The sequence below is a fragment of the Siphateles boraxobius genome, unplaced genomic scaffold (assembly GCF_051911475.1).
Source record: "Siphateles boraxobius isolate OS27281-9 unplaced genomic scaffold, OSU_SipBor_1 1, whole genome shotgun sequence".
Taxonomy (NCBI): Eukaryota; Metazoa; Chordata; class Actinopteri; order Cypriniformes; family Leuciscidae; genus Siphateles; species Siphateles boraxobius.
The window spans coordinates 5,080,739-5,105,427 of record NW_027508699.1 but is presented as its reverse complement, the minus strand read 5'-3'; the positions used below and the strand labels follow the sequence as shown (position 1 = coordinate 5,105,427).

Genomic DNA, 24,689 nt, shown 5'->3' with positions numbered 1-24,689 from the left:
TTATATTGTAATTTTATCTATGTACATATGCAAACACACTCTTGTGTGGGTGTAGAATACATGTGCATGTAGAATAAATCCGACACCATTTTGTCATTGCAAATTCCATCTCCAAATGAAATAATTTTGAATTAAGTCACATACAAACACATACTCTTACACATACGGCTTGAGACATTTCAAGCTATTATTCAAATCATTGGATCAATAATTGTCTGTCCAAAAGTGGACTTTACCACTGATTGATATTTTGGCAGACAAATTACTCTGTGAAATGTTTAATTTAGTTCCAAAGTGTCGCTTAAAACTGTAGACCATTCCCTTAGGCTTGGTATATTACACAGCTTTCACACTGCTCAACATGGAAAACTTAAAATTATATAATAATAATAATAATAATAATAATAATAATAATAATAATAATAATAATAATAATAAAACGCCCTGCAAAACCTCACAAAAAGTGCTTTCATCTTTTTTTAAACTAATTTGACGCCTTTGAGACCTTTCCCCAAACTAGGACAAGAGAATCCCCCCCAAACTTTTCACTTCTTCTTTCTTTTTGGCTTCCACTCATTCATTTTTCTCCACTGTTCCTAGACTGGTGAAAGATATTCTGCATGATTGTGATGGTTTTTACCCCTTACAGGTGTAAACCTCTTCTCTTTGTGTGCACTGTTTGCATTCAACATAGCAGCACCAGCGCACCTGGCACTGACACGGTCTCGTCACCACTCGGCTCTGAGTGTTGTGCCCCCTGCCACAGCAGATGGCCTCGCAGTTCTTATCCTTGTAGCATTTGCGGGCCCAGGTGCCTGCTGAATATTTGCTAGGCCTGCAAAAATTCGGCGAGTCCTCAATGTGAAGAAGATCGGGGGTGCGGGGAATGAGGTCCGGTCGAGGGCCTGGAGGGGGCTGTTGCCCCTGGGATCGGGTCTGGGAGATCTCACCCTCCCCAGTTGCCTCATTGGTGGAGCTGGCCACTTTGACTGAAGTCTCGTAACGTTGTTTGAGCTGCTTACCAATTTCATGAAAGGGTGCCAGCTGCCTCCAGCATGTTTGCACGGTACACGAACCTGAAACTCCGTGACACTTACAGGTGGTCTCCACCCCAGCCTTGATGACCTGTGCGAGACAAATGTTAAAAGACAACACACATCAAAGGAATTATAGTTTTACCAAACATCAACATTTATGTCTCCAATTATCTCAGCAGACACATCACAGAGCTCAGCTGTGATACATGAAAGACACAGTAAGTGCAGTGTTTACCAAACCCTTATGTTACCCTTTATATTGAAAAATGTTTAAAGGTCAGTTAAACTGATTGGCAATGTTATTTACAAAACAAGTATTTAAAAAGCACAGTAAAGCAATAACTTTGGTGTTCCCACATAATGTGATTGCTGTAACCCTTTCCAAGACTGAAAAACAATATAATACAGCACACACAGGAGTAGGTATTATCCTCATTCTTACTTAATTGCCATAATTATGGCTTTAACAAAAGCAGCATCACCTGTCATGAAAAATCTGTGCTTTAAACAGTCAGTTATACAAGGGTACAATTTTTAAAAAGAAGTGTGACCAAATAAATTATTATAATGATAGCCGTGGTAACTTTAAATTCAATCACAATATGCTAAGTGGAGTTTTTTATGTTTTTAAGGAATTAAATCACCACTGATTTGCAACAAAGTGGAGTTGTTGGGTTTTCACTAGGGAAATTCCATAGACATAATGATTTTTATAATGTATAAACTGTATATTCTATCCCATAACATTATCACAGAAACCTTTCTTCATTTTTAGATTTTCAAATAATAATCACTTAGTATTATAAGCTGTTTTCCTCATGGGGAATAAAACATATCCCCACAAGGACAAGGATTTTTGATATTGCCATCTTTGTGGGGACATTTTGTCTGCTATATGCCGGCTAAATACACCTCAATAAATTAGAAATATACATTCCAGTACATTTTTTTGGTTTCACTTTATTTTGATGGTCCCTTTAACACATTCTGTTGTCTATAAGTAACATTGCACCTAAGTTGACATGTAGTTGCAAAGTTACTTATAGTCAGTAGAGTGTCTGTTGGAGGACCATCACAATAAAGAGTTTGCAGATATGAAGCAGATAATCCACTAATACTCTAATGAGAGTTAGTTGACATGTAGTTGCAAAGTTACTTATAGTTAACAGAATGTTCAAAAGGGACCATCAAAATAAAGTGTTACCTTTTTTTTAAAACTGTATTTTATGTTGTCACTTGAGGACATAGGCCTACATTTTTTACTGTGAATAAGACAAATTAAACCATTATAACATCATATCTGAAAGGTAAGAGAGTTCAAAATAAAACTCTGTTTAAGGCAAAGCCCTTCAAAATTAGTTTTGATCAATCGGTTTCTATCTATCATTACTGCTTTAGCAGCCTTGGAAGCTGAAGTTCACGATTATGGTAAGGGCCGTTACATTTCCAACACACGCTTGAGATTTTTAATCTTTAATCAGGATTTATTAAAACACGACATGAAATATAATCCATGTACTTTCTTCTCTTATGTGAATATATCTGTTTGCAACAAGAAATTATTATGTTCACATCAGTCAACTGTCAATCTGACTGTCATCTGACAACTAGAGTTCCAATCAGGAGATGAACTTACAAATAGAAAGTACACAGATACTTTTTTAAATCTCGATTTCTCACAACTATTTTGCTTTTTCTGGGTGAGTCGGAGTAAACTGTGGCACTATTAGAGTCTTGCGAACAAATTTCTGTTTGTTATTTTACCAAACCCTATCATATTCCCCCAGAACACTTGCAATAGCTGACACGTGTAGCAATTTATTCTGTAATACTTCTGCATTTAAAAAAATATATATTGATGCTGAACGTGAGCGGGACATTTCTTTTTTATTATTATTATTTCTCCCTTGGTGGTCCGAAAAAGAAAGAAAAGCATACTGCAGGGTGAGTAAATGATGACCTATTTTTCATTTTAGAGTGAACTGTCCCTTAAATTTCATGTTATGCAGAGAGGATTACAAACCACTATGTTTGATCCATTCAACATTTCTGTAAGAAAGTGAACCTTACGATAAGCATAAAAAGGCGCTGTCTGGACAGTTTCTCCCTGAACCAGTGGTAGACTTGTTCAACAAAAACTGCAAATCCACCACAAAGAAAGGAGAGGAAAATGTGTAACGTCAGCTTTAAAATGCAGGTGATGCCGAGGCTAGCACATTCCAAGTTTGTTCTCCATATGGGATTTGACCCCAAACCCCTTACACCTCCTTACATGTGCAGATGGACCAAAAATGCAGTGTTGTAAATCTCTTATCGCAGACAAAATGGCCCGAGGATGACTACTTCAGATGGACAAGCAAAGAGTCCTGAGCCTCTTCTGAGCGGTGCTGTAATTTATATTCATTCTAAAACTAAAACTAACAATATGAGACAATATGTTGGTGCCAGACCTGTAGTTTACTTTGGCTCTCTGTTATGGGTCTTTTTCTGTACCTTCTTTTTTTGTTTTTACTCTTACAATGTTACCTCGGCTCTTTCTCTTACCAAAAACAATGGAAGACGTGGACAAACTCAATGCTCTTTAGACTGAAAGGGAAAACCAACCTTGATTATAGGGTATTTATTATAAATTACTGAATTAAAAAGTCAATTTAAGTGACTTAAAATGGGTCATTTACAGACTATTTAAGTGACCTTAAAGTATGTGTGAAGCTTTTAATTTAACCACAACAAAGAAAGAAAGAACGCTAAGTGATACAATCAACTATTTTACAGTATATTGTGTGCAGATAACTCCAAGTTCCCTTTCGTCCTGGGAACGGAGACATGTCGTCGGGGGAGTTCCCTGACGAATTGGGATCACGCTAGGGAGCCAATTGCCTTCGAGAGAATTAAAAACGAGCCAATAGACATTGGCATGCAAGATTTGAGCAAGATTTGAGCAAGAGCTTCACGGGCATTTCGCGTCCTTTTCAGTATGTCGTTTCACCCGTGCGTTTCTGGATGCGGTCGACTTCTCCCTCAGGAAATTGGTCATAAACACTGTCTCTCGTGTTTGGCTTAAAGCACGCTGAGGCGGTGTTTGTGAATGAGTCATGTTCTCATTGCGGGAACATGACTCTGGCGATGCTGCGTTCGAGACTAAGATCCCTGAAACATGGGGGAGTCCCTTCAGAGAATCCCCGATCTAGTTCATCTGCCGGTTCAGTTCGGCAGACGGCTACTTCGGTGATTCAAGTTGGTGAGCGAATGAGGATTACAGTGCAGAACGGTCCTTCTGGTGAAAGATCCTCACGGGCTTCTCACTCCTCTAGTAGCTCGTTGCCATTGGTTGTTTCCTTCGGGGCGCCGCCTGAGGATTAGATGTCGATCGCGGCATTGGAGGGAGAGCGGTCATCTTCTGGTGACGACTCAGTGGGACTACCCCCTTCGGGTGTGGTGGCTCCTGCTGAGCACGACCCGGAAATGGCCGCTATGCTCGAACGGGCGGCCGCGAATGTCGGGCTCATGTGGAACCCTCCACCGGGTCCCGAACCTGAGGAGTTGAGGAAGTCTTGGCTAGCCCCTCTGGCGACCAGACGTAGGCAACCTCACTCCTCCTCCCGGGCGACGTTCCCGCACGTTCCCTGGCGGCGCAAGGGTACGAGGGAATCCCCCCAGTGGAGCGGTCCATTGAGATGCAATTGTGCCCTAAGACCGCTTCCTCCTGGAGGGGTGCCCCTTCACTCCCATCCCGCGCCTGAAGGTTTTCCTCTGGTCTGACCAGGTATGCCTACAAGGCGTGTGGAGACGCCGCTTCCGCCCTGCATGCTATGGCGTTGCTGCAGGTCCACAAGGCCAAGGTACTCCATGACATGCAGGCGGGTGTTCTCGACCCAGGATTGCTGCAGGAGCTGCGTGCGGAGACGGACCTCGCCCTCCGGGCGATGAAAGTTGCCGCACGTTCCCTGGGTCGAGCTATGTCCACCTTGGTGGTCCAGGAGCGCCACCTTTGGCTTACCCTTGCGGATATGCGAGAAGCGGAGAAGAACAAACTTCTCAACTTCCCCATATCCCAAGGGGGCCTCTTCAGCGACGCGGTGGAGAGCTTCGCCCAAGAGTTCTCCGCCGCCCAAAAGCAGTCGGAGGCAATACGGCACGTCCTGCACAGGAGACGGACTGCTGAAAAAGCTGGTCCGTGTTCTGTGGCCGTAGAGGCTCCGGCTGCTCGTCGCCGAGGGCGCCCTCCTACGGCCACCCTCCATCTGGGCAACAGTCCAACCCTGGGCGGTGCAAGGCTGGTCATAAGAACGCCGCCCAGCCCGCTACGGCATCTCCAGCCCCTTCACGGAAGAAGAGAGGCGGGAAGCGTCCCTGAGACAGGCGACCAGGAGAGGAAACTGGATGCTGCTCGTAGGGAGGGTTCCTCTGCACACCTCCTTCCACCGGGGGACGGCCAGGTGGAGAATTCTTTTTACAGTTTTGTTTCTGTTCTGTTCTATTCACCCACATTTTCAAAAAAAGAGCAGTTTCTTCTTCCTCCTCCAGGTCATGCACGGCCGAGACTGGTGGGCACACAGTCTCCCCTGTCCAAGAGGGCCAGAATGGCAGTGTGTGCTGCCCCCGAGCGGCAACACCCCCGTTCCCCTCTTCCCAGTTTGGGGATAGCACAGACGCAGCTGAGGCTGCGTCACTCCGGTCTGCGGCTGGGCCCGGAGGCGCAGAAACCAGGACACGAGGACTCAGGGCCTCGTTCCTCGTCTCTCCCCCTACACTCGCCACTGGGCAGCCCACAGCAGAATGCCCACGGCCTTCTCTGCCGTCTCCACTTTACCCGTGTGCGGTCGGTGGACGCCCTTGTCTTGCGGAAAGAGATCTATGTGCTGCTGGCGAAAGGCGCGATCGAGCCGGTCCCTCCTGCCGAGATGAGGTCCGGGTTTTACAGCCCCTACTTCATTATACCCAAGAAAGGCGGTGGGCTTCGGCCAATCCTGGACCTACGAGTGTTGAATCGGGCCCTGCACAAACTCCCGTTCAAAATGCTCACGCAGAAGGATTGGTTTGCAGCGATCGACCTGAATGACGCGTACTTTCACGTCTCGATTCTTCCTCGACACAGACCGTTTCGACGGTTTGCTTTCGAGGGTCGGGCATATCAGTACAAAGTCCTACCCTTCGGGCTGGCCCTGTCACCCCGCGTCTTCATGAAAGTCGCGGAGGCGGCCATTGTTCTGATGAGAGAACAAGGCGTTCGCATCCTCAACTACCTCGACGACAGGTGCATTCTAGCCCACTCGCGAGATGTGTTGTGCGATCACAGGGACATGGTGCTTCGGCACCTCAGCCGGTTGGGGCTTCAGGTCAAATGGGACAAGAGCAGACTTTGCCCCGTGCAGAGGATCTCTTATCTCGGTATGGAACTGGACTCGGTCGCCGGACTACGCGCCTCACGGAGGAACGCATCCAGTCAGTGCTCACCTGCCTCAGGTCTTTTCGAGGCAGGGCAGCGGTTCCACTGAAACAATTTCAGAGGCTCCTACAATTTCCTTCTCCCCGTGGTCGGATCCTGCGTTTCTACGGGCCGGAGTGCCCTTAGTCCAGGTTTCCAGGCATGCTGTGGTTTTCACAGATGCCTCTGCCACCGGGTGGGGGGCCACGTACAACGGGCATGCAGTTTCAGGTCTGTGGACGGGGCCTCAACTGCATTGGCACATCAACTGCCTAGAGTTGCAAGCAGTACGCTTAGTCTTGCGTCGCCTTAAGGGGTTTCTCAGACACAAGCACGTACTGGTCCGTACGGACAGCACTGCGACCGTTGCGTACATCAACCATCAAGGTGGTCTACGCTCCCGTCGTATGTCGCGACTCGCCTCCCACCTCCTCCTATGCAGTCAGAAGCATCTGAGGTCGCTTCGTGCCGTTCACGTTCCAGGGGAGCTCAACCGTGTGGCAGACGAGCTCTTACGGCTGCCTCCCCTGCCAGGAGAATGGCGACTCCATCCCCAGGCGTTCAAGCTGATTTGGAGTGCCTTCGGAGTCGCACATGTAGACCTGTTTGCCTCTCCAGACACGACCCATTACCAGTGGGTTTACTCCATAACTGAGGGGACCCTCGGCACGGATGCCCTGGCTCACAGCTGGCCCCCGGACCTGCGCAAGTGTGCGTTTCCCCCAGTGTGCCTTCTTGCACAGACGCTGTGCAAGGTCAGGGAGGACAAGGAGCAGGTCCATCTAGTGGCGCCGTATTGGCCTACCTGGACTTGGTTCACGGAACTCATGCTCCTTGCGACAGCCCCTCCTTGGCCGATTCCTCTGAGGAGCGACCTCCTTTCTCAGAGACGGGGCACTCTTTGGCACCCGCGTCCAGACCCCTGGAAACTCCATGTCTGGTCCCTGGATGAGACGCAGAGGTTCTAGGTGGTCTACCACAGGCAGTGGTAGATACCATCACTTCCGCTAGAGCCCCCTCTATGAGGCGCCTCTATGCGTTGAAGTGGAACCTGTTCGTCGATTGGTTGTGAGGTACCCCCGAACTTGCCCGATCAGAGTCGTGCTTTCCTTCCTGCAAGATGGGTTGGAGCGAAGGCTGTTTCCCTTCACCCTCAAAGTTTATGTCTGCTGCTATAGCCGCACATCACGATGCAGTAAAAGGTAAGTCATTGGGGAAGCACGATCTGGTCATCAGATTCCTTAAGGGTGCCAGGAGGTTAAATCCACCTCGTGTTTTGCACACTGTAAGCTCTTGGGACCTAGCTCTGGTACTTAGAGCTCTTCAAAGTCCTCCCTTTGAGCCTTTGTGGACAGTAGAGCTTAATATCCTGTCCATTAAGACAGCGCTCCTGTTAGCATTGGCCTCTTTCAAGAGGGTCGGGGATCTGCAAGCATTTTCGGTCGACGAATCGTGCCTGGAGTTCGGACCGGCACTTTCTCATGTTGTATTGAGACCCCGGCTCGGATATGTGCCCAAGGTTCCTACCACTCCCTTCATGGACCAGGTGGTGAACCTGCAAGCGCTGCCCCAGGAGGAGGCAGACCCAGCCCTAGCTTTTCTCTGTCCCGTTTGCGCTCTGCGGGTTTATATTGACAGAACGCAAAGCTTCAGAACCTCAGATCAGCTCTTTGTTCTACGGAGGCCAGCAGAAGGGGAAGGCCGTCTCCAAGTAGAGGTTAGCCCACTGGTTAGTGGATGCTATCACCCAAGCGTATGAGTCTCTGGGTGAGCCTTGTCCTCCCAGGTTGTGCGCTCACTCTACTAGAGGTGTTGCCGCTTCCTGGGCTTTGGCTCAAGGCGCTTCGCTGACAGACATCTGTAGAGCTGTGGACTGGGCGACACCAAACACGTTCGCTAGGTTCTATAGCCTTCTTGTGGAACCTGTTTCCTCCCGAGTTCTGGCTACGGCCAGTGGGTCGAGGGAATAGGTTGTGTCGGCTTGCTGCGCCACTCCGCCTCGCAGCGGATACGTGCGTTCTTGCTCCGTATGGCACCCTACGTTGGTGAGCCTCGTGAATTCCTCCGTCACCCCTCGGTGCTGGGCGCGGCGTTTTATACCCGCGTTGGTAGGCGGGTCGGCGGAATGCAAATCTTGCATGCCAATGTCTATTGACTTGTTTTCAATTCTCTCAAAGGCAACTGGCTCCTTAGCGTGATCCCAATTCGTCAGGGAACTCCCCCGACGATACGTCTCCGTTCCGTGTGCTCAGGGAACGAGGGTTACGTACGTAACCGAGACGTTTCTCATGTATGTTTCTTTCACACAAAATTCCGCACATTATTTATGATTCCCATTATAAAGACAGTTTTGCTTGTGACGTTCAGGATCAGAACACCTGATCCAAAAAAAAAATATCACCCCAATAAACTTAAACATACTAACCGGACAAATACGTTTTAATATATATCTTAGCAGCCTACCTTCATTCCTACATTGCTGTTGTGCATGTCTATCCGGGCGCGGAGGTCCTTGTTGGACCTCTTACCCAAGAAGTCTTTGACAAATTTGTTGCTGTACTTGAGGTTGTCTCCACAGCCACCCCACTGCCAAGCCTTGCGGTTCTCCAGGTCAGGAGCCTCATCACAGGTGCAGCGCTCCATGCGGCCAGCGCTGCAGGCTTTGGCCATGGCGTGGGTCAGGCCTGCTGAAGAGATGGCATAGAGGAATGCCGTCTCTTTGAAGCCTGTAAGGAACATGGGGATTATGAGGCAGCCTATAGTTCATTACTGACCTTCAATCCTGTGGTTTTTCCTGTGATTTTATGTTGAATTTCACCCATAGGGAATGCTAGTAACAGCACCAACCTCACCTTGCCCTTACTTTTGTTCAGCAAGGACGCATTAAATTAATCTAAAATTACAGTAAAGACAATTATGATATTACGAATGATTTTTATTTCAAATAAAATGCCACACTTTTTTGTGTCTTGAGTACAGTAAATCAGCTTATTAGAACGATCTCTTAAGGATCATGTAACACTGAGACTGAAGTGATGGATGCTGATGGAGCTTTGCCCTCAGAGTAAAACAAAAAAGGTAAATATATAATAAAATAACTGTATTAGGGGGTGCCAAAAGAGATTTGCACAATAAAAAAATTTCAATATAAATTATATTTCTTTCTTTCTTTTTTTTTTTGCATGGGCTTTTTTGAGTTTTAATTCCTTGCCAAAAGTTGACATAAATTCTTTAAATTTTGTCAATTTAAATACACTGGAAAAGTCAACTGGATAAACACGGTTAAATTAAAATGCCCCTATTATGCTTTTTTCGGATATTACCTTTCAAGTAAAAGATTTGCAAAGTTTCAAAGATCGAAATGCACAATAAATGGAGTTATTGTTTTCCAAAAGAAAGAACAGATTCTGTACTGCCCGAAACAAGTTGTCAGAAATTCCAGTTTTACTTCCTGCACAAACCTACGTAGGTTTGTAACAAATTGCATAATGCCAGCCTATGGTCTCCATTAGCTTCCCACAAACAGAATCTACTTTGGACCGCCTGGGGTCAATTTTGAGGCCTGGAAGAGTTTGGTTTGTATTGTCAACATGAAGAGAAGATGCTGTTTTCATGCACTACAAAAGCAAATCCACTTTGTATGCATTTGTACTAAGGAAGCCTCCGGAGCTGAAATTCAGATATGGTAATGGATGTTTCACAGACCAGTCACAACAGACTGGGCCATCAGAGCCGAGTAGGCTCTCGGAAAGGAGGGGTTTATAGAGCCCACCAAAAAAGTAATTGTATAGATCACACACTACTTACCTCTCTTTAAAATGTGAGCCCTGTAGCGGCCCTCCAAGGTGCAGTTCCATCTCTCAAAGCGGAATTGGTACTGGCACTCTAAAGCACTCATGCTAATGGACTCCATGAGAGTTTCAGCCACTCCAGGGTCCCGTCTGCACATTCTGCGCTGTTTTTTCTCCAGTTTGAGTCGATCACACAGCTTGTAGTGTGCCTTTCCCGCCCTTTCGTCTGGCTGTGAGGTCAGTGGCAGAATGGACAGGGGTTCATTACCTGTCAGCCTATAAGAGAGATCAATGAGACAAATAACATCACTGTTACTGGGAATTGTTAAAAGGAAATAATTTGTTGGTATGATGGCATATATATGAATGGCAGAAGGTATGTGTCAGCCAGTAGCCTTTACCATTTAGAAAAGGTTGTGTCCCAAACAAAGACAAAGTTATTTAATATAAAGACAGTTGTGAGGTACAGTTTACAGTTACTGTTATATATGAAACGTTATTGTGATATAAATACACTCTACACATTGAGCCAAAGTTCAAATCTTATTCAGATTATTTCCTGATCCTAATCTGCTCTGTTTTATAAAATTTCATTCTTTTTTTACTTTCTTTTCTCTGAAATTACCGCTGTTCTTAAAGAGGCCATATGTAGAATTCATAAACACTATTTATTAGTGACACCAGTGGCCCTTAAGTGAACTGCAGCCAGCAACTTATTGCTTGTGATCGCATTCATGCACACACTCCATAGTGACTCGAGCTAACCTTGGATGACCAAATCAGTCACATAATGTACAAGACTAAACGTGATTCAAGGCCCCGATATACTCGCTGCACAGTTCTTGTTCTCGTTCTTCGCTTAGAATTAAAAAGAAGTTGGATATACCTTTGCAGCAATGTACTGTTAACGAACATCCTGACATCGTCCACGCTGCTGAGATGACTATGTAAATATGTGCCACAAGCTTTCCTCTTGGTAATAAAATAAACACACACAAAAAAAATGACAGTGGTGAGAAAATAGCAGTCAAGAAAGCATCTGATCATAGCTATTTACTTCCTGCACAAACCTACGTAGGTTTGTAACAAATTTGCATAATGCCAGCCTATGGTCTCTATTGGCTGCCCAAAAAAGAGAATCTATTTTGACCCATTCTCAAAACACGGTAGTTGTAGCTGAGGCCTGGAAGAGTTTGGTTTGTATTATTGACATGACAAGAAGAGTTTTCATGTGCTGCAAAAGCAAATCCATAGTGACTATATAAACAATATACATTCATATGTGTGTATTTTTATATACAAATTAATTATACACAGTACACACACATATATTATGTAAACGCAAACTTTTATTTTTGAATGTGATTATTCACGATTAATCGTTACACAGCCCTATTTGAGAGTATAGTTTGAATTAATACATTTTCTTTGCATGCAACATTGACATTACAGTGCAGCTCTTTCGGCATGATCCTGAACATTGTAAAAACAATAAGCATTCATTTCATGTGTCATTGACCAGAATAGAGAGCGTAACCATCACATTCTTTTGATTTCCCCGGTAAAAACATCCCGTGCCATTATAGGAATATTCTTACATAAAGCCCCTCTAATCAAGTACTGGCAGTTCAAACTTTGATGAGCTGATAAAGCTGCACAGGTTGACCAGTAGGTTTATTAGTTTATAGTGGCCCCCTTTCGAGATAAAACTGATTTGAGTCGAATAATGTACAGTACTTGGTTCCAATACTGACAATAGTTAGACCACTATGTTTGTATGTGTATGAATGGAAGTAAAAGGAGCTTAAAGTGTGACTGTGACTTAAATGTGATACTATCAGTCAAGACAAATAAGGACTACTTTAGAGTTCCTGCTACATAACTGAATGAAAGAAAGGACAAGCCAGGCTTCACCTCCAGGAAGGAAAAATGAAGGAGGGGTGCTTTGGGCACTTTTTTATGTGCGCCCTGTCAGCTCAATAGCATGAATGAATTCTGATGTGGTTAATGTTCTCAAATGTCTAATGCCCTATGGAAAACACAATTCTAGTTCAAAAGTTAATGTTTATATGAACCTACACTGGGCTTCATTTAACTACTGTCCAGCTCTGTGCATTTAGCAGGGGTTCTCAACTCTAGACCTGGGGACACACAGCACTACACATTTTGTATGTTTCCTTTGGGCCCTATCATGCACCCGGTGCAATGCAGAGCCAGGCGCAAGTGTTTTTTGATAGTATCAGCCCGACGCATTTATCATTTTCACATCCTGCGCCATGTTGTTTAAATAGCAAATGCATTTGCGCCCATAGGCTTGCTGGTCTGAAAACCAAGTGTGTTCAGGCATATTGTTGGCGCTTTGCTATTTTGAGGCAACTGAAACAAATTGACCAACAAAAACCTGGTCTAAAGTCAATGGCGCAATATTTTTTTGTTATTTAAAGAGCGCGTTAGTAATGTGTGCCTATAGGTGGGTCCACAACATACGTACACTCTGCTTATCACACACACATGGATGCGCAGCAGCACACAAACATGCCAAACATTGAAAATAAAAGGATTACAATTTAAAAGATTACATAAAGATATGGTGGAATCCGGCTTGTACCGTAGATGGTCTGCTTGTGTGCTTTAAAGTCGCGCACGGGCAGATCCGTTTGCTCTCTGGAGAAGCGTTCAGTCTCTGTAAATAGTGAATCCCTCATGGCGCGAGCCAATCTGGCTTTTAAAGGGAAGGGGAAATTACACTCTGATTGTTTTTTTTGTTTTTTTGCATGTTACGCCCAAAACACACCCATTACTCATTAAAGGAGTAGTTCACTTTAAAATAAAAAATTAGCCCATGATTTATTCACCCTCAAGCCATCCTAGGTGTATGTGACATTCTTCTTTCAGAATAATACAATCGGAGTTATATTAAAAATGTCCTGGCTCTTCCAAGCCTGATAATGGCAGTGGATTGCAACAGATTGAAGCTCAAAAAAGTGCATCCATCTATCATAAACAAACTCCAAACGGCTCCTGTGGGTTTATAAGGCCTTCTGAAGCAAAGCGATGAGTTTGTGTAAGAAAAATATTCATATTTAACACGTTACAAAGAAAAATTCGAGCTTCCGGCCAAACACAGTCTATTTACACCTAAAGTGCTACTTGTGATGTCAGAAGTAGCGTAGTGCGTCATGGCGTAGCATAAATATCAGCAGTACGTCGCATTACTCGCATAAGTTGTGCATTACACTTAAAGGGATAGTTCATCCAAAAAAGAAAATTAGCCCATGATTTACTGACCCTGAAGCCATCCTAGGTGTATATGACATTTTTCTTTCAGACTAATACAATCGGAGTTGTATTAAAAAAGTCCTGGCTCTTCCAAGCTTTATAATGGGAGTCAATGGGTATATTTTTTAATAGTCTATCAAAGCACAATTTTTTTGATAGTCCATCAAAGCACATCCATTCCTGATAAAAGTGCTCGAAACGGCTCTGGCGGGTTACTAAAGGTCTTCTGAAGAGAAGCAATGCATTCGTGTAAGAAAAATATCCAGATTAAAAATTTTATCGACTAAAATAACTAGCTTCAGCCAGACGACCGTACGCAAGTCGATTTACGCCAAAAGAGTAACACTTGAACTTGACACACAAAGTAATGACGAACGCAGTTGCCCAGTCCTGTTTGTTTGAACCGCGAGAGGCGTCAAAGCTCACGCTACTCCTACATCCTACAGCATACATCGTCAAGTGTTACTCTTTTGGCGTAAGTCGACTTGTGTACGACCGTCTGCCGGAAGCTAGTTATTTTAGTCGTTAAAGTTTTGAATATGGATATTTTTCTTACACAAACATTGCTTGACTTCAAAGCGCATTTATTAACCCGCCAGAGCCATTTCGAGCACTTTTATGATGGATAGATGCACTTTTATCATGGATGGATGCGCTTTGATGGACTACCAACAAAAATATACCCATTGACTCCCATTATAAATCTTGGAGGAGCAAGGAGTTTTTTTAATACAACTCAGATTGTATTCATCCTAAAGAAGAATGTCATATACACCAATCAATCAAAACTAACTTTACCTGGGCAGTACTCTATTTTAGAGCAGCAGTAAAGCCAAAACAATTTCTGTTACTTTAATTTCCTACTATCACTGTAAAGCTGCTTTGAAACAATCTATATTGTTAAAAGTGCTATATAAATGAAGGTGACTTGGCTAATCAAACAGCTCATCAGAGATTTCAAGATCTGAAATTTGCATACTGCTGATGGTTTGCTAGTTGCTAGAGGCCCAAATGAAACGATGCAAATCTCTGTGGTTTTGTTTAGATTTTTTTTAATCATTCACCATGGTTCAGAGTTTGTGCAAATCCCTAACCCTATGAATGAAATGATGCTAAGACCACTAATAATCACAGAAATATCAGCAACCAAACTAATAGCAATGAACCCCACATACAGTATACTTTTACAGTTATGGTTGCTCTGTACATTTCAGCAAATGTTGCATGTTTTAGACATTGTGTAGGCAGAATGTGATGGGGCAGTCCCTCTTTTGTCAGTTTATTTTAGAGCATGCAAGCATTAAACACACTTGCTGGGTCTGCCGCATAGCTGGCTTAAATCTAACCAGCATTCTGCGGTTTGTGACGAGGAGAGCTGAGAGTTACTTTCATAACACATTTAAGGGACAAGACTGTCAGCTAATGACCATATTGGTCACACCAATTGACAGCATTGGCAGAGAAGTAGCTCATTATGTGTAATTTCTGGGTTCCTTTTACACATTCAATGAGAGGCAAAGGAATAAATGGATTTACAAAACTCACGGACACAGGTTTTAAAACACATATGTTATTACAGTGAAGATTATAGCTTTAAATCTGCCACTTTTGTCTTCTAATATAGGTGCTGTCTATTATTAACTACAACCTAGGGGTTGCCCAAAAAAAAAAATACATCAACATAGCTGCAGATGTTGACATTAATGACAGCACTGGAGGTTTCTAGAAACATTCTGCTCTGATCATTTTGATACAATGTTGCTGAGGAAAGCCATGTCAAGACACCAAGTTCTTGGCACTAGTTACTGACTCTTGTCATGCAGCTACATTTCCAAATGTTCATGCAATATATCCTGAGCTTGAAAATGAGCTGCCTCATAAGGAAATCATGACACATAAAAAAACCAGATGTTTATTCAGTTGCTCAAAGGTGACTTCATGCAAAAATATAAGGGGGTCCACTTGTGTTTTTATACAGTTCAAACCTTCAGGCTTGTTGTGAGATCTGGTTGACAAAATGGGGGACTTCTGGGGGAAACAAAAAATTACTTCAGCTACTTTTCCCATGAATTCTTTAAGCGAATGTGCTGTGCTCAGTAATGACCACAAAGTTCTTGATATCTTCATGAATGAGCTTTAACACTACAGTCCCTGACAAAAGTCTTGTCGCTTGTGTACAAATTGTCCTGAAGGGCCGTTGAAATATATTTCTAATCGAGATTTTTTACAAGAAATGTCTCATTTTAATCCCAACAGCTTTTGTAATAATGTTTCCGTGCAAAACGAAACTGTTAAAAAGTATTCTAATATTCACAGCTTGGTAAAGCCCATTGAGTCAATTTTTGCAAAGACATAAGTGTTGTTGCCTTGTCATTAGAGCTTCACTTGTGACTAATAATGGATCAATTAGGTCTCAGGTGTGTATAAAAACAACCCCAGTGCACTAGACCTTCACATCAACTGCAACTAGACCTCTGCAAACATGCCTAAGATTCACCCTGAGACTAAAGTTTTGATTATCAAGAGGCTGAAGACCAGATCCACTGCTGATGTGGCAGACACCTTCAATGTGTCTCAGCGTCAAGTACAGAGGATAAAAAAAAAACATCTGAAGACACTGGAGACATTTTTGACAAGCCCAGGTCAGGCAGACTCCGCAAGACAACTGCTCGAGAGGACCGTTTGTTGGCTCGAAAATCCAAGGCCAGCCCATTTTCCACTGCAGCAGAGCTCCACCAGACCTGGTCACCTGAAGTCCCTGTGTCAACCAGAACAGTTTGTCAGATTCTGTCTCGAAATGGCCTCCATGCTCGAATCAGTGCCCAGAAGCCAGCACTAAACAAAAGACAATTGAAAAACCGTGTGGCATTTGCCAAGGCACAGCCTGCTAAAAGGATGGATGCTGGAAAAGTGGAAGAAGGTGGATTTTTCAGATGAATCTTCTGTTGAATTACACCACAGTCGCCACAAATATTGCAGGAGACCTACTGGAGTCCCGCATGGATCCGAGATTCACCCAGAAAACAGTGAAGTTTGGTGGCGGAAAAATCATGGTCTGGGGTTACATCCAGTATGGGGTGTGCGAGAGATCTGCAGGTTGGAAGGCAACATCAATAGTCTAAAATACCAAGAAATCTTAGCTACCTCTTATATTTCCAACCATAAAAGAGGCCAAATTCTGCAGCAGGATGGTGCTCCATCGCATACTTCCATCTCCACATCAAAGTTCCTCAAGGCGAAGAAGATCAAGATGCTCCAGGATTGGCCAGCCCAGTCACCAGACATGAACATCATTGAGCATATGTGGGGTAGGATGAAAGAGGAAGCATGGAAGACAAAACCAAAGAATATTGATGAACTCTGGGAGGCATGCAAGACTGCTTTCTTTGCTATTCCTGATGACTTCATCAATAAATTGTATGAATCCTTGCCAAACCGCATGGATGCAGTCCTCCAAGCTCATGGAAGTCATACAAGATATTAAATTTGGATCTCACAGCCCCACTACTTAATTTGCTGACTTATTTTTGTATTTGCAGTAAATTTGTTCAATTTCTGTATAGGCGACAAAACTTTTGTCTTGCCAAAATTTGACCTTTCTGTCTTGTTTAAATGATAAATCTTTTTTCAGTGAAACTAATTTATTTCAGTGCATTAAACATTTCAGCTTTTCATATGAGCTATTTCTAACACAAATTGATTAATTAAAAGTCAGGTTAATAGCAGGTGTTTCTACAAAATAGATAAGCGACAAGACTTTTGTCAGGGACTGTATGTAGTCACATACCATCTAGTGATGTTACCTGAACATTTTAAGGAGTAAACTTAAATGCTGATTTTGAAGTTTACGCTGTCTTTATTTGTCATCTCTTGAAAAAAGCATAGGTTCAGGTTGTTTGAATAATTTGCGGTCAAGAAACCGAAACTGCATAATCCAATTAGGACATTAGACACACTTGTGGCTTGACTGTGATCCTGCAATATTCTGGCTAACTCCCTAAACATTCCAACATACTAAAGTTCTCTGGGAATGGCAAAAAGAAATGTTCAATTCCCAAGCAAATTGTATACATTTCCGTTATACCTACATCCTGGTTCCGCTGCTGTAAAATACTTGCAATTTCTTCTACAAGTTTTAGATACAACTCAGTAGTGATGGCAGACTGCAAGTTAATAAGCTAACAAGTGCAAAGAAGCTTATGAAGAAAAGTTGACAAAAAAAATATGATAAATTGTTATTAGAGCCAAACATATATAGTCTGCATGTTTCATTCCAAGTACTAAAGGGAAATTCTGAACACATAACACAGATTTAAACAGGTGGCTGCAAATGTTTGTGAGACATTTCTCTCGGGAGCCCTGACAAGCCATGAGTTCAGCATGTTTAAATGAACACAAACACAATCTTTGTGAGCTGAAGCTAAGTGTAAGGAATCTGTTTACTGCAGCAATTTGACATCTATTGACAAGTTATGGAACAGAAACTAGGCAAGCAAAGACATGCAAACGCATATTAACAACACCCACATCCATTGCTTATTTTATAATGACATGTTTATCCCTCTCCAACACAGCCAAATTTAACGATACAAGTAAACTTCGTTAATTAGTAGGCTAAATTTGACGACCTAAAAAATATCAAATGTATGCATTGGACAAACTTCACACACTCACAAGTGACCATTGCTTTATTATTATCAAATATCAAAGACGCAACAACTGGCTGTTTCTAATGAAAGAACCAAAATGTATTTATTTATTTTTCAAAATTACAAAACCTTTAAAGTGTTATATTCTGGCCTAAAGCGATTTAAATTTACTTATTTTCTTTTTTTTAAAGGCTCAATCATTTTCTAGGGTTTTCAGAGTCTCAACTCAAAATTGACAATTTACGCTTCAGTCGTTTCAAAGAGGATTAAGAATTCATTATCAGCCAATAACATACAGAACAGAGACATGTTAGGCTGTAAGAATTCGACAGAGAACAAACTGACAGATATCACAGAAACAAAACAGTAATTTCATGTTGGGCCTCTGAGAAGTCTTTGAAACAAGCCTCTATCTGAAACACAAAAGCTACTATGGAACTGGAGAGCTGCCAGAGACACTGAGCTCCTCTAATCCCTGGGCTACTGGTGATGGCTTACAGCCCAGTATTTTTAGCCTTTTACCCAGAGTGCTGGAGGGCAAGCCTGGATGTGTGAGAATGGAGAGCAGTCTAGTATTCAGCTTTTGAAAGATGAAGTCACCTCAGCTATGTGTGAGCTTTAATTTGGGCTCTTTTTCCAAAACTGTATAGATTTGACAGACAGCCTTACTGCTCAGATTGTCAACAGAGACAAGCAATAAATCTTACGCTGAAGTTTTATCCCTGGAAATACCTTATCATTTGACTTCTTCAAGGAATAGATCACCTAAAAATTAAACTTGTCATGTCATTATTTACCCAACCTCATGTAGTTCCAAAACCAAGTCCTGTTGTTTCCATAGAACACAAAATATAGAATTTTTGAAGAATATTCTTACATCTTCTCATAGCTCTTTTCCATTCAGTTCATTGTCACAATAAGATGTAATTCCTGGTTCCCTCTGCTCCAGCTCTGATATCTCACTCTCCATTCTGCCTATTTTAAATGCTGCATGTTATGCAACTGAAATGGTAACTGTTTATTATAATAATGGTAACTGTTTATTATAATTATATTGTTTCAATAACAAATTTCAAATAAGAAATAAAATCTGTCAAAAATGGTAATAAATAAAATAATAAATAATATTTTTACAGACTCCAATACAGCTTATCCGTATTAGACATGTGTCGATAAACTGTAATACAATATATCACGATAATGAACATGCACGGTATTGTTATCATGGAATCTCTGACGCTCGCGTTTTGAACCAGTATTGCTATTTGCTAACGTTTCAATATTTCAGTGAATGTAAGTGAGCTATGCTCATATTCTAATTTTAAATTTTAATTATGGCAACTCCAGAAATTGGTCATCCCATTGATAATACCAGAGCACTGAGCAGTTGAAATAAATAGAAAACTCGGCTCATAACAAGGAAGCAGTTATTGCAAGGACGAAGGAAGAACAATGTAAGTGTCTAAAATTCATGCACACAGTTCAGTTGAATGGTTAAGCTTGCCCTCTTTAACAATACAGTTAAACTAAATGTACAAAGCAAACTGTGTACAAAGCTGAAATAACCTCAACATTAGCAACAACAGTGAAATAAGATTGCATTATTTATCTGTCAATCAGATGCACGTAAAAGTGTTAGTTTGTTACTATAGCAACAGTGGGCTTCCAGCACATTTTCGGTAGAACGAAAAAAAAGAGCATTTAAATTAAATTTTAATTTAACATGTTAATTTTTTTTACTTGCACTTTTTTATTCTTATTGTTTTAAATCTCTTTTTTATATCCGACCTCTCATTTACCCTTCTTTGCTTTCAAATTAAAACATTCAAATTATCTTATCAGGACATACTTTTCAAAATTAGTAATAAAACAATCGCTCTTGACAACAGGGAAAGCTAATATGTTTGCTTAGCATACCGTCAAACACGACAATTTATGAGTGTTATATCATATTTTGCTCCAAAATCACAAAGCATATCGTGTTTGAAATAACTTCTCTGGTTCCATGTTGCCAAATTAACACAGAGTGAGAATGTATTATTTTATTAAATTCTATGATACAGGCTATGTTGATTAGCATTGCATTAAAGGCATAGGCCTACATCATTCTTGTAGAATGAGTTGGCTTGATGAACACAGATATATTATCGCTATCATGTGTTTGTCTTTATGTTTCATCAGTCAAAACGTCTCTATTTCCATATAAGGGATTTTCTGAAACATCATAAGTTTAATACATCTATGAATCTCACTAGACGACTTCCTACCCAAGGGATGAATCAGTATGTACTGGGCTTCCAGTATGAATGAAACAGATATGACATGAGAGTGTTTAGTGCTCCATATCGCTATCATCACTCCATTTTGGGTAAAAATAGAAAAATAATACTGAAGTACTTTGTAACGTAGTTACTTGAGTAGTTTTTAAGCAAACTACTTATTTACTTTTACTTGAGTCATATTATTTTTCTGTACTTCTACTTAAAGTATTGCAACTTAAGTAATAATTTACTTGAGTACAATTTTTTAGTACTCTTTCCACCATAACGTAATCACATTGCTTATTTGATGTAACTGCAAATTACATTCTAATGTCAAGTCACCTTCATATATATAGCGCTTTTAACAATATAGATTGTTTCAAAGCAGCTTTACAGTGATAATAGGATATTACAGTAACAGAGATTGTTTTGGCTTTACAGCAGCTCTAGAATAAATTTATTGTCCAGCTAAAGTTAGTTTTGATTGATTGATTAACTTCCATTGCAAAGATCATTAGTTATTAACTTAGGGGCCACTAACACGACACCGTTCTAACTTTTCCTCTAACACTCAACGCGCTCTGGCCCGCTCATCTGCACAAAACAGTACCTGGTGTCTCGAGAACGCAAACCCTGAAAAAGATTCCAAGGTGCAAGCCTTGAAAAAATTTAGAAAAAAAGGTTCTTTCTATGCAAACCCCAAAAGCGCAAACCTGCGAAAACGCAGACAGCATGAGCATGCGCATCACGTGTTCAGTCCACAGGTATGCGCGTTTGAATATATATGTGCGCAGGCATTTAGTCCTTCTTTCCAAACCAACCCACAACAAACTACTTGTCTGGCCTTAAAAAATTATAAAAAATAATTATTTATCGCTTCCACATAGCCACGTAAACCGGAATTATCCCGACAACGTTTTATCTGTACAGAGGTAAAGGGAAGGAGGCCTACACAGGTGAGAGACCAGTTGACACTTCAGGACTGCCTTGTCGATGGGTTCAGGCGCAGGTCCTTCATCAGATCTGGATACGGCCTGGATCCGATGGACTGCAGTAAGCCTCAGGATAAACAGAGACTAATATTAGACTCCATCTTTCTTATGATGTAACAAGTACATCAGGATTTATGGGATGTGTTCCCTTTTCCGGCTGACCTAATCTATGCAGCCTAACATTGAATTATAGAAGTCTATAATATGTTTATGCTTGGTCAAAGAGATGTGTTTTTAGTCTAGATTTGAACTAACAGAGTGTGTTTTGCTTCCCCGACAATGTTATGAATACTGTTTCAAAGTTTTGGTGGTAAATAGGAAAAGGATTCCACCTCCAGCAGTCGATTTAGATATTCTAGGTATTATCAACTGGCCGGAATTTTGAGATTGCAATAGACGTGAAGGACTATAATGCGTTAAGAGCTCGCTCAAGTACTGGGGAGCTAAAGCATTTAGTGCTTTGTAAGTAATCAGCAATATTTAAATTATTCAATGTTTAATAGGGAGCCAGAACCAGTTGACAGAACCAGGCTAATATGGTCGTACTTCCTGGTTCCGGTAAGAACTCTAGCTGCTGCATTTTAAACCAGCTGTAGTTTGTTTATTAAGCATGCAGGACAACAACCCATAATAGCATTACAATAATCTAGCCTTGATGTCATTAACTAATTGTTCTGCATTTGTCATTGAGAACATATCACGTAATTTAGATGTATTTTTAAGATGGAAAAATACGGTTTTACAGATGCTAGACACATGACTTTCAAATGAAAGATTGGTATCAACACATGTATTGCCATCGTCACATGTATTGTTACGGATCAGGGACCTGGAGACAGAACAGCAGGTAAAAGAGTTTATTTAGCAGCAGTAGGCAGACACAAGGTAAACACAAGGTAGAGGAGAGCATAGGACACAGACACAGGAGAGGAATGCTTAGGATGAACACTGGAGGAATCGCTGGAGAGGACACAGGAGATCACACAGGTAAAAGCACAGGAGGTATGGGTCCAAATATTCCACACACTCAGGATAAACGAAACTGGACGATGAGGGAACACAAGGTGAGTGGTTTTATGGTGAAGTTAAAAAAGGGAGATTGCTGACAGGTGCAGGTGATTGTGAAGGAGGTGCAGGTGTGGGCCAAGGAGGATGCTGGGAAATGTAGTTAAGGAGGTGGTGACTAGGCTGGTGACCGTGACAGTACTACCCCCTCTGCGGCCATCTTGGCCGGAGACGAGGGCTAAGGCATGGCAGCGGCCATCTGGAGCTGCTTCCTCGATGGTGTAGGAGGATCCACTCAACCACAGCATGTAATCTATGTACTAGGGATGCACCGAAATGAAAATTCTTGGTCGAAACCGAAAAAGAGGAAACCAAGGCCGAAAACCAAAAAACCGAAAAACCGAAAGAAATTATGCCAATTATTAGTACCATTGCATTTATGGCTATGACTGTGTACTAACTTTACTAAAATCAAGGCATTGCAATTGGATAAATTAATATTAAAGTTTCAAAGAATAAATCAATAACAAATTATGCATTTATTTAGCACATTGCAACAATGCACAGTATAAAATAAAATTCAAACTAAAATGTTTATCTAGACCCCACTCATGTGTACATTAAATAATAATGTGCTGGCCTACTGGCCTGCAAAAAGGTTTTAAAATTAAATGTTCTCTCATAAAAAAACAAAGTACATTTAGGTCAAGTGCATTTTATTTTTTTCTCTATAGGACTACTACAAGAAAGTGCATTCAGAACAAGTGCAACTGCTTAAAGATACAACAATATTTTCTCAACATAATAGTGTATCAAAACAAAGACTGCCATAGCCCATATGTTATCTGTAGAACTTTAACAACAACAAATGCACCAAGAATTCCAGATGTGCCAAGTGGATAATAAATATTTAAACACTAAACAAGCCCATTCTACTTCTTAAGTAAAGTGGCAGGTTTTTCTTGATGAAGAGTAGCTTCTATGCTTTATCACAGTGAAGTCTGTTCCTCTTCTCATCGAGAACATGAGCTGCTGCACTGTACAGTCTCTCGCTGTCAGTGCTTGTGCACGGAGCAGACAAGTACTTGCATGCCATCTTTGCCAGGTCAGGAAAGTGGGCGTGATTACTTCTCCAGTAGGCAAGAGGGTTATCACTTCTGGGGATGGGGACTTCAGCCAGATAACCATCTAGCTGTTGAGCGGTTGAGCTTGTCATCTGCCTGACATTTGAGAAAGATTTGAGAGAGTGTATTTAAATAGGGCCAGTGCATAAATAAACATTTTTATCAAATTAAAAAATATATCTAGCAGAAATATGGCTACAATCTGATAGTCACATATATAGTAGCCTACGAACAGAATAGCCTACCTATTATTATTATTTGAGGCACTTTCTTGCAGGATTTCACTGAATATATCAGACAACGAAGGTGCATGCCCCTCATCTGGTGCAGAGAGACGAGTGTTTTTTTCTGTGCTCTGATCTCCTTCTCTTGTGCTGGCCGTCGCTCCGTCTCCTCGCGGGTTCTCCCCATCCATCATTGCCTGGATCATTCCGAATCCACAATTGCCTGGATCATTCCGCATCCAAGTAATGGTCTTTATAACGCGGATCAAGTACAGTCGCGATGAAGTGCAGAGGATCCGAATAGATCTCAGTGAAACGTGTGCTGACAGACTCTAAGAGTGTACTTTTCATCGTTTTCACTCCGTGGTCCGTCTCAACCTCTTTGATTAGGAGACGCTTTAGTGCTGCGATTAGAGGAATAACGTCCGCTACAGATGCATCAGAGAAGCTGATCTCTTTAGTTAGCTGCTCAAAGGGAGCAAGTAGAGAGAGAATGTTCTCTATTTAGACCCACTGGTGTGAAGTGAATGTCGCGGGGAGCTCGTGGTCCGCACTATATGCAGCCAAGACTCGCTTTTGCGCGAAGAGGCTTTGCAACATGTAAAAAGTGCTATTCCACCGCGTACTCACGTCTTGCTGGAACCGTTTTATTGGTGCTCCAAACTGATCTTGCATAGACTGCAAACGGGAATAGGCCAGCTGAGAATGTTTAAAATGGCCCACAATTCTTCTGCTTATAGCCAGTACGTCTTTTACGCTGCGTTGAGACTCCCTCATTCACAGCCAGATGTATTGTGTGGGCCATGCACCGTATTCCCTTCAACTGGCTGTCCTCTATCGCTTTTTTCATATTTCTTGCATTGTCACTGACAATGACATGCACTTTAGATTGCTCAATA

At 42.0% G+C, this 24,689-nt stretch overlaps 1 protein-coding gene across 1 annotated transcript in view; it reads right to left on the bottom strand.

Annotated features, from left to right (window-relative positions):
* Window positions 1-555: 555 nt before the first annotated feature.
* Window positions 556-24,689, bottom strand: part of wnt9a (wingless-type MMTV integration site family, member 9A) — a 65,367-nt gene continuing 41,233 nt past the window's right edge. Inside the window, exons 2-4 of the mRNA XM_077247160.1 lie at window positions 10,273-10,532; window positions 8,929-9,191; window positions 556-1,125 (exon numbers count right to left, since the gene is read on the bottom strand). Coding sequence (XP_077103275.1) covers window positions 637-1,125; window positions 8,929-9,191; window positions 10,273-10,532 — 1,012 coding nt within the window. The 3' untranslated portion in view covers window positions 556-636. The remainder of the gene's footprint in view (window positions 1,126-8,928; window positions 9,192-10,272; window positions 10,533-24,689) is intronic.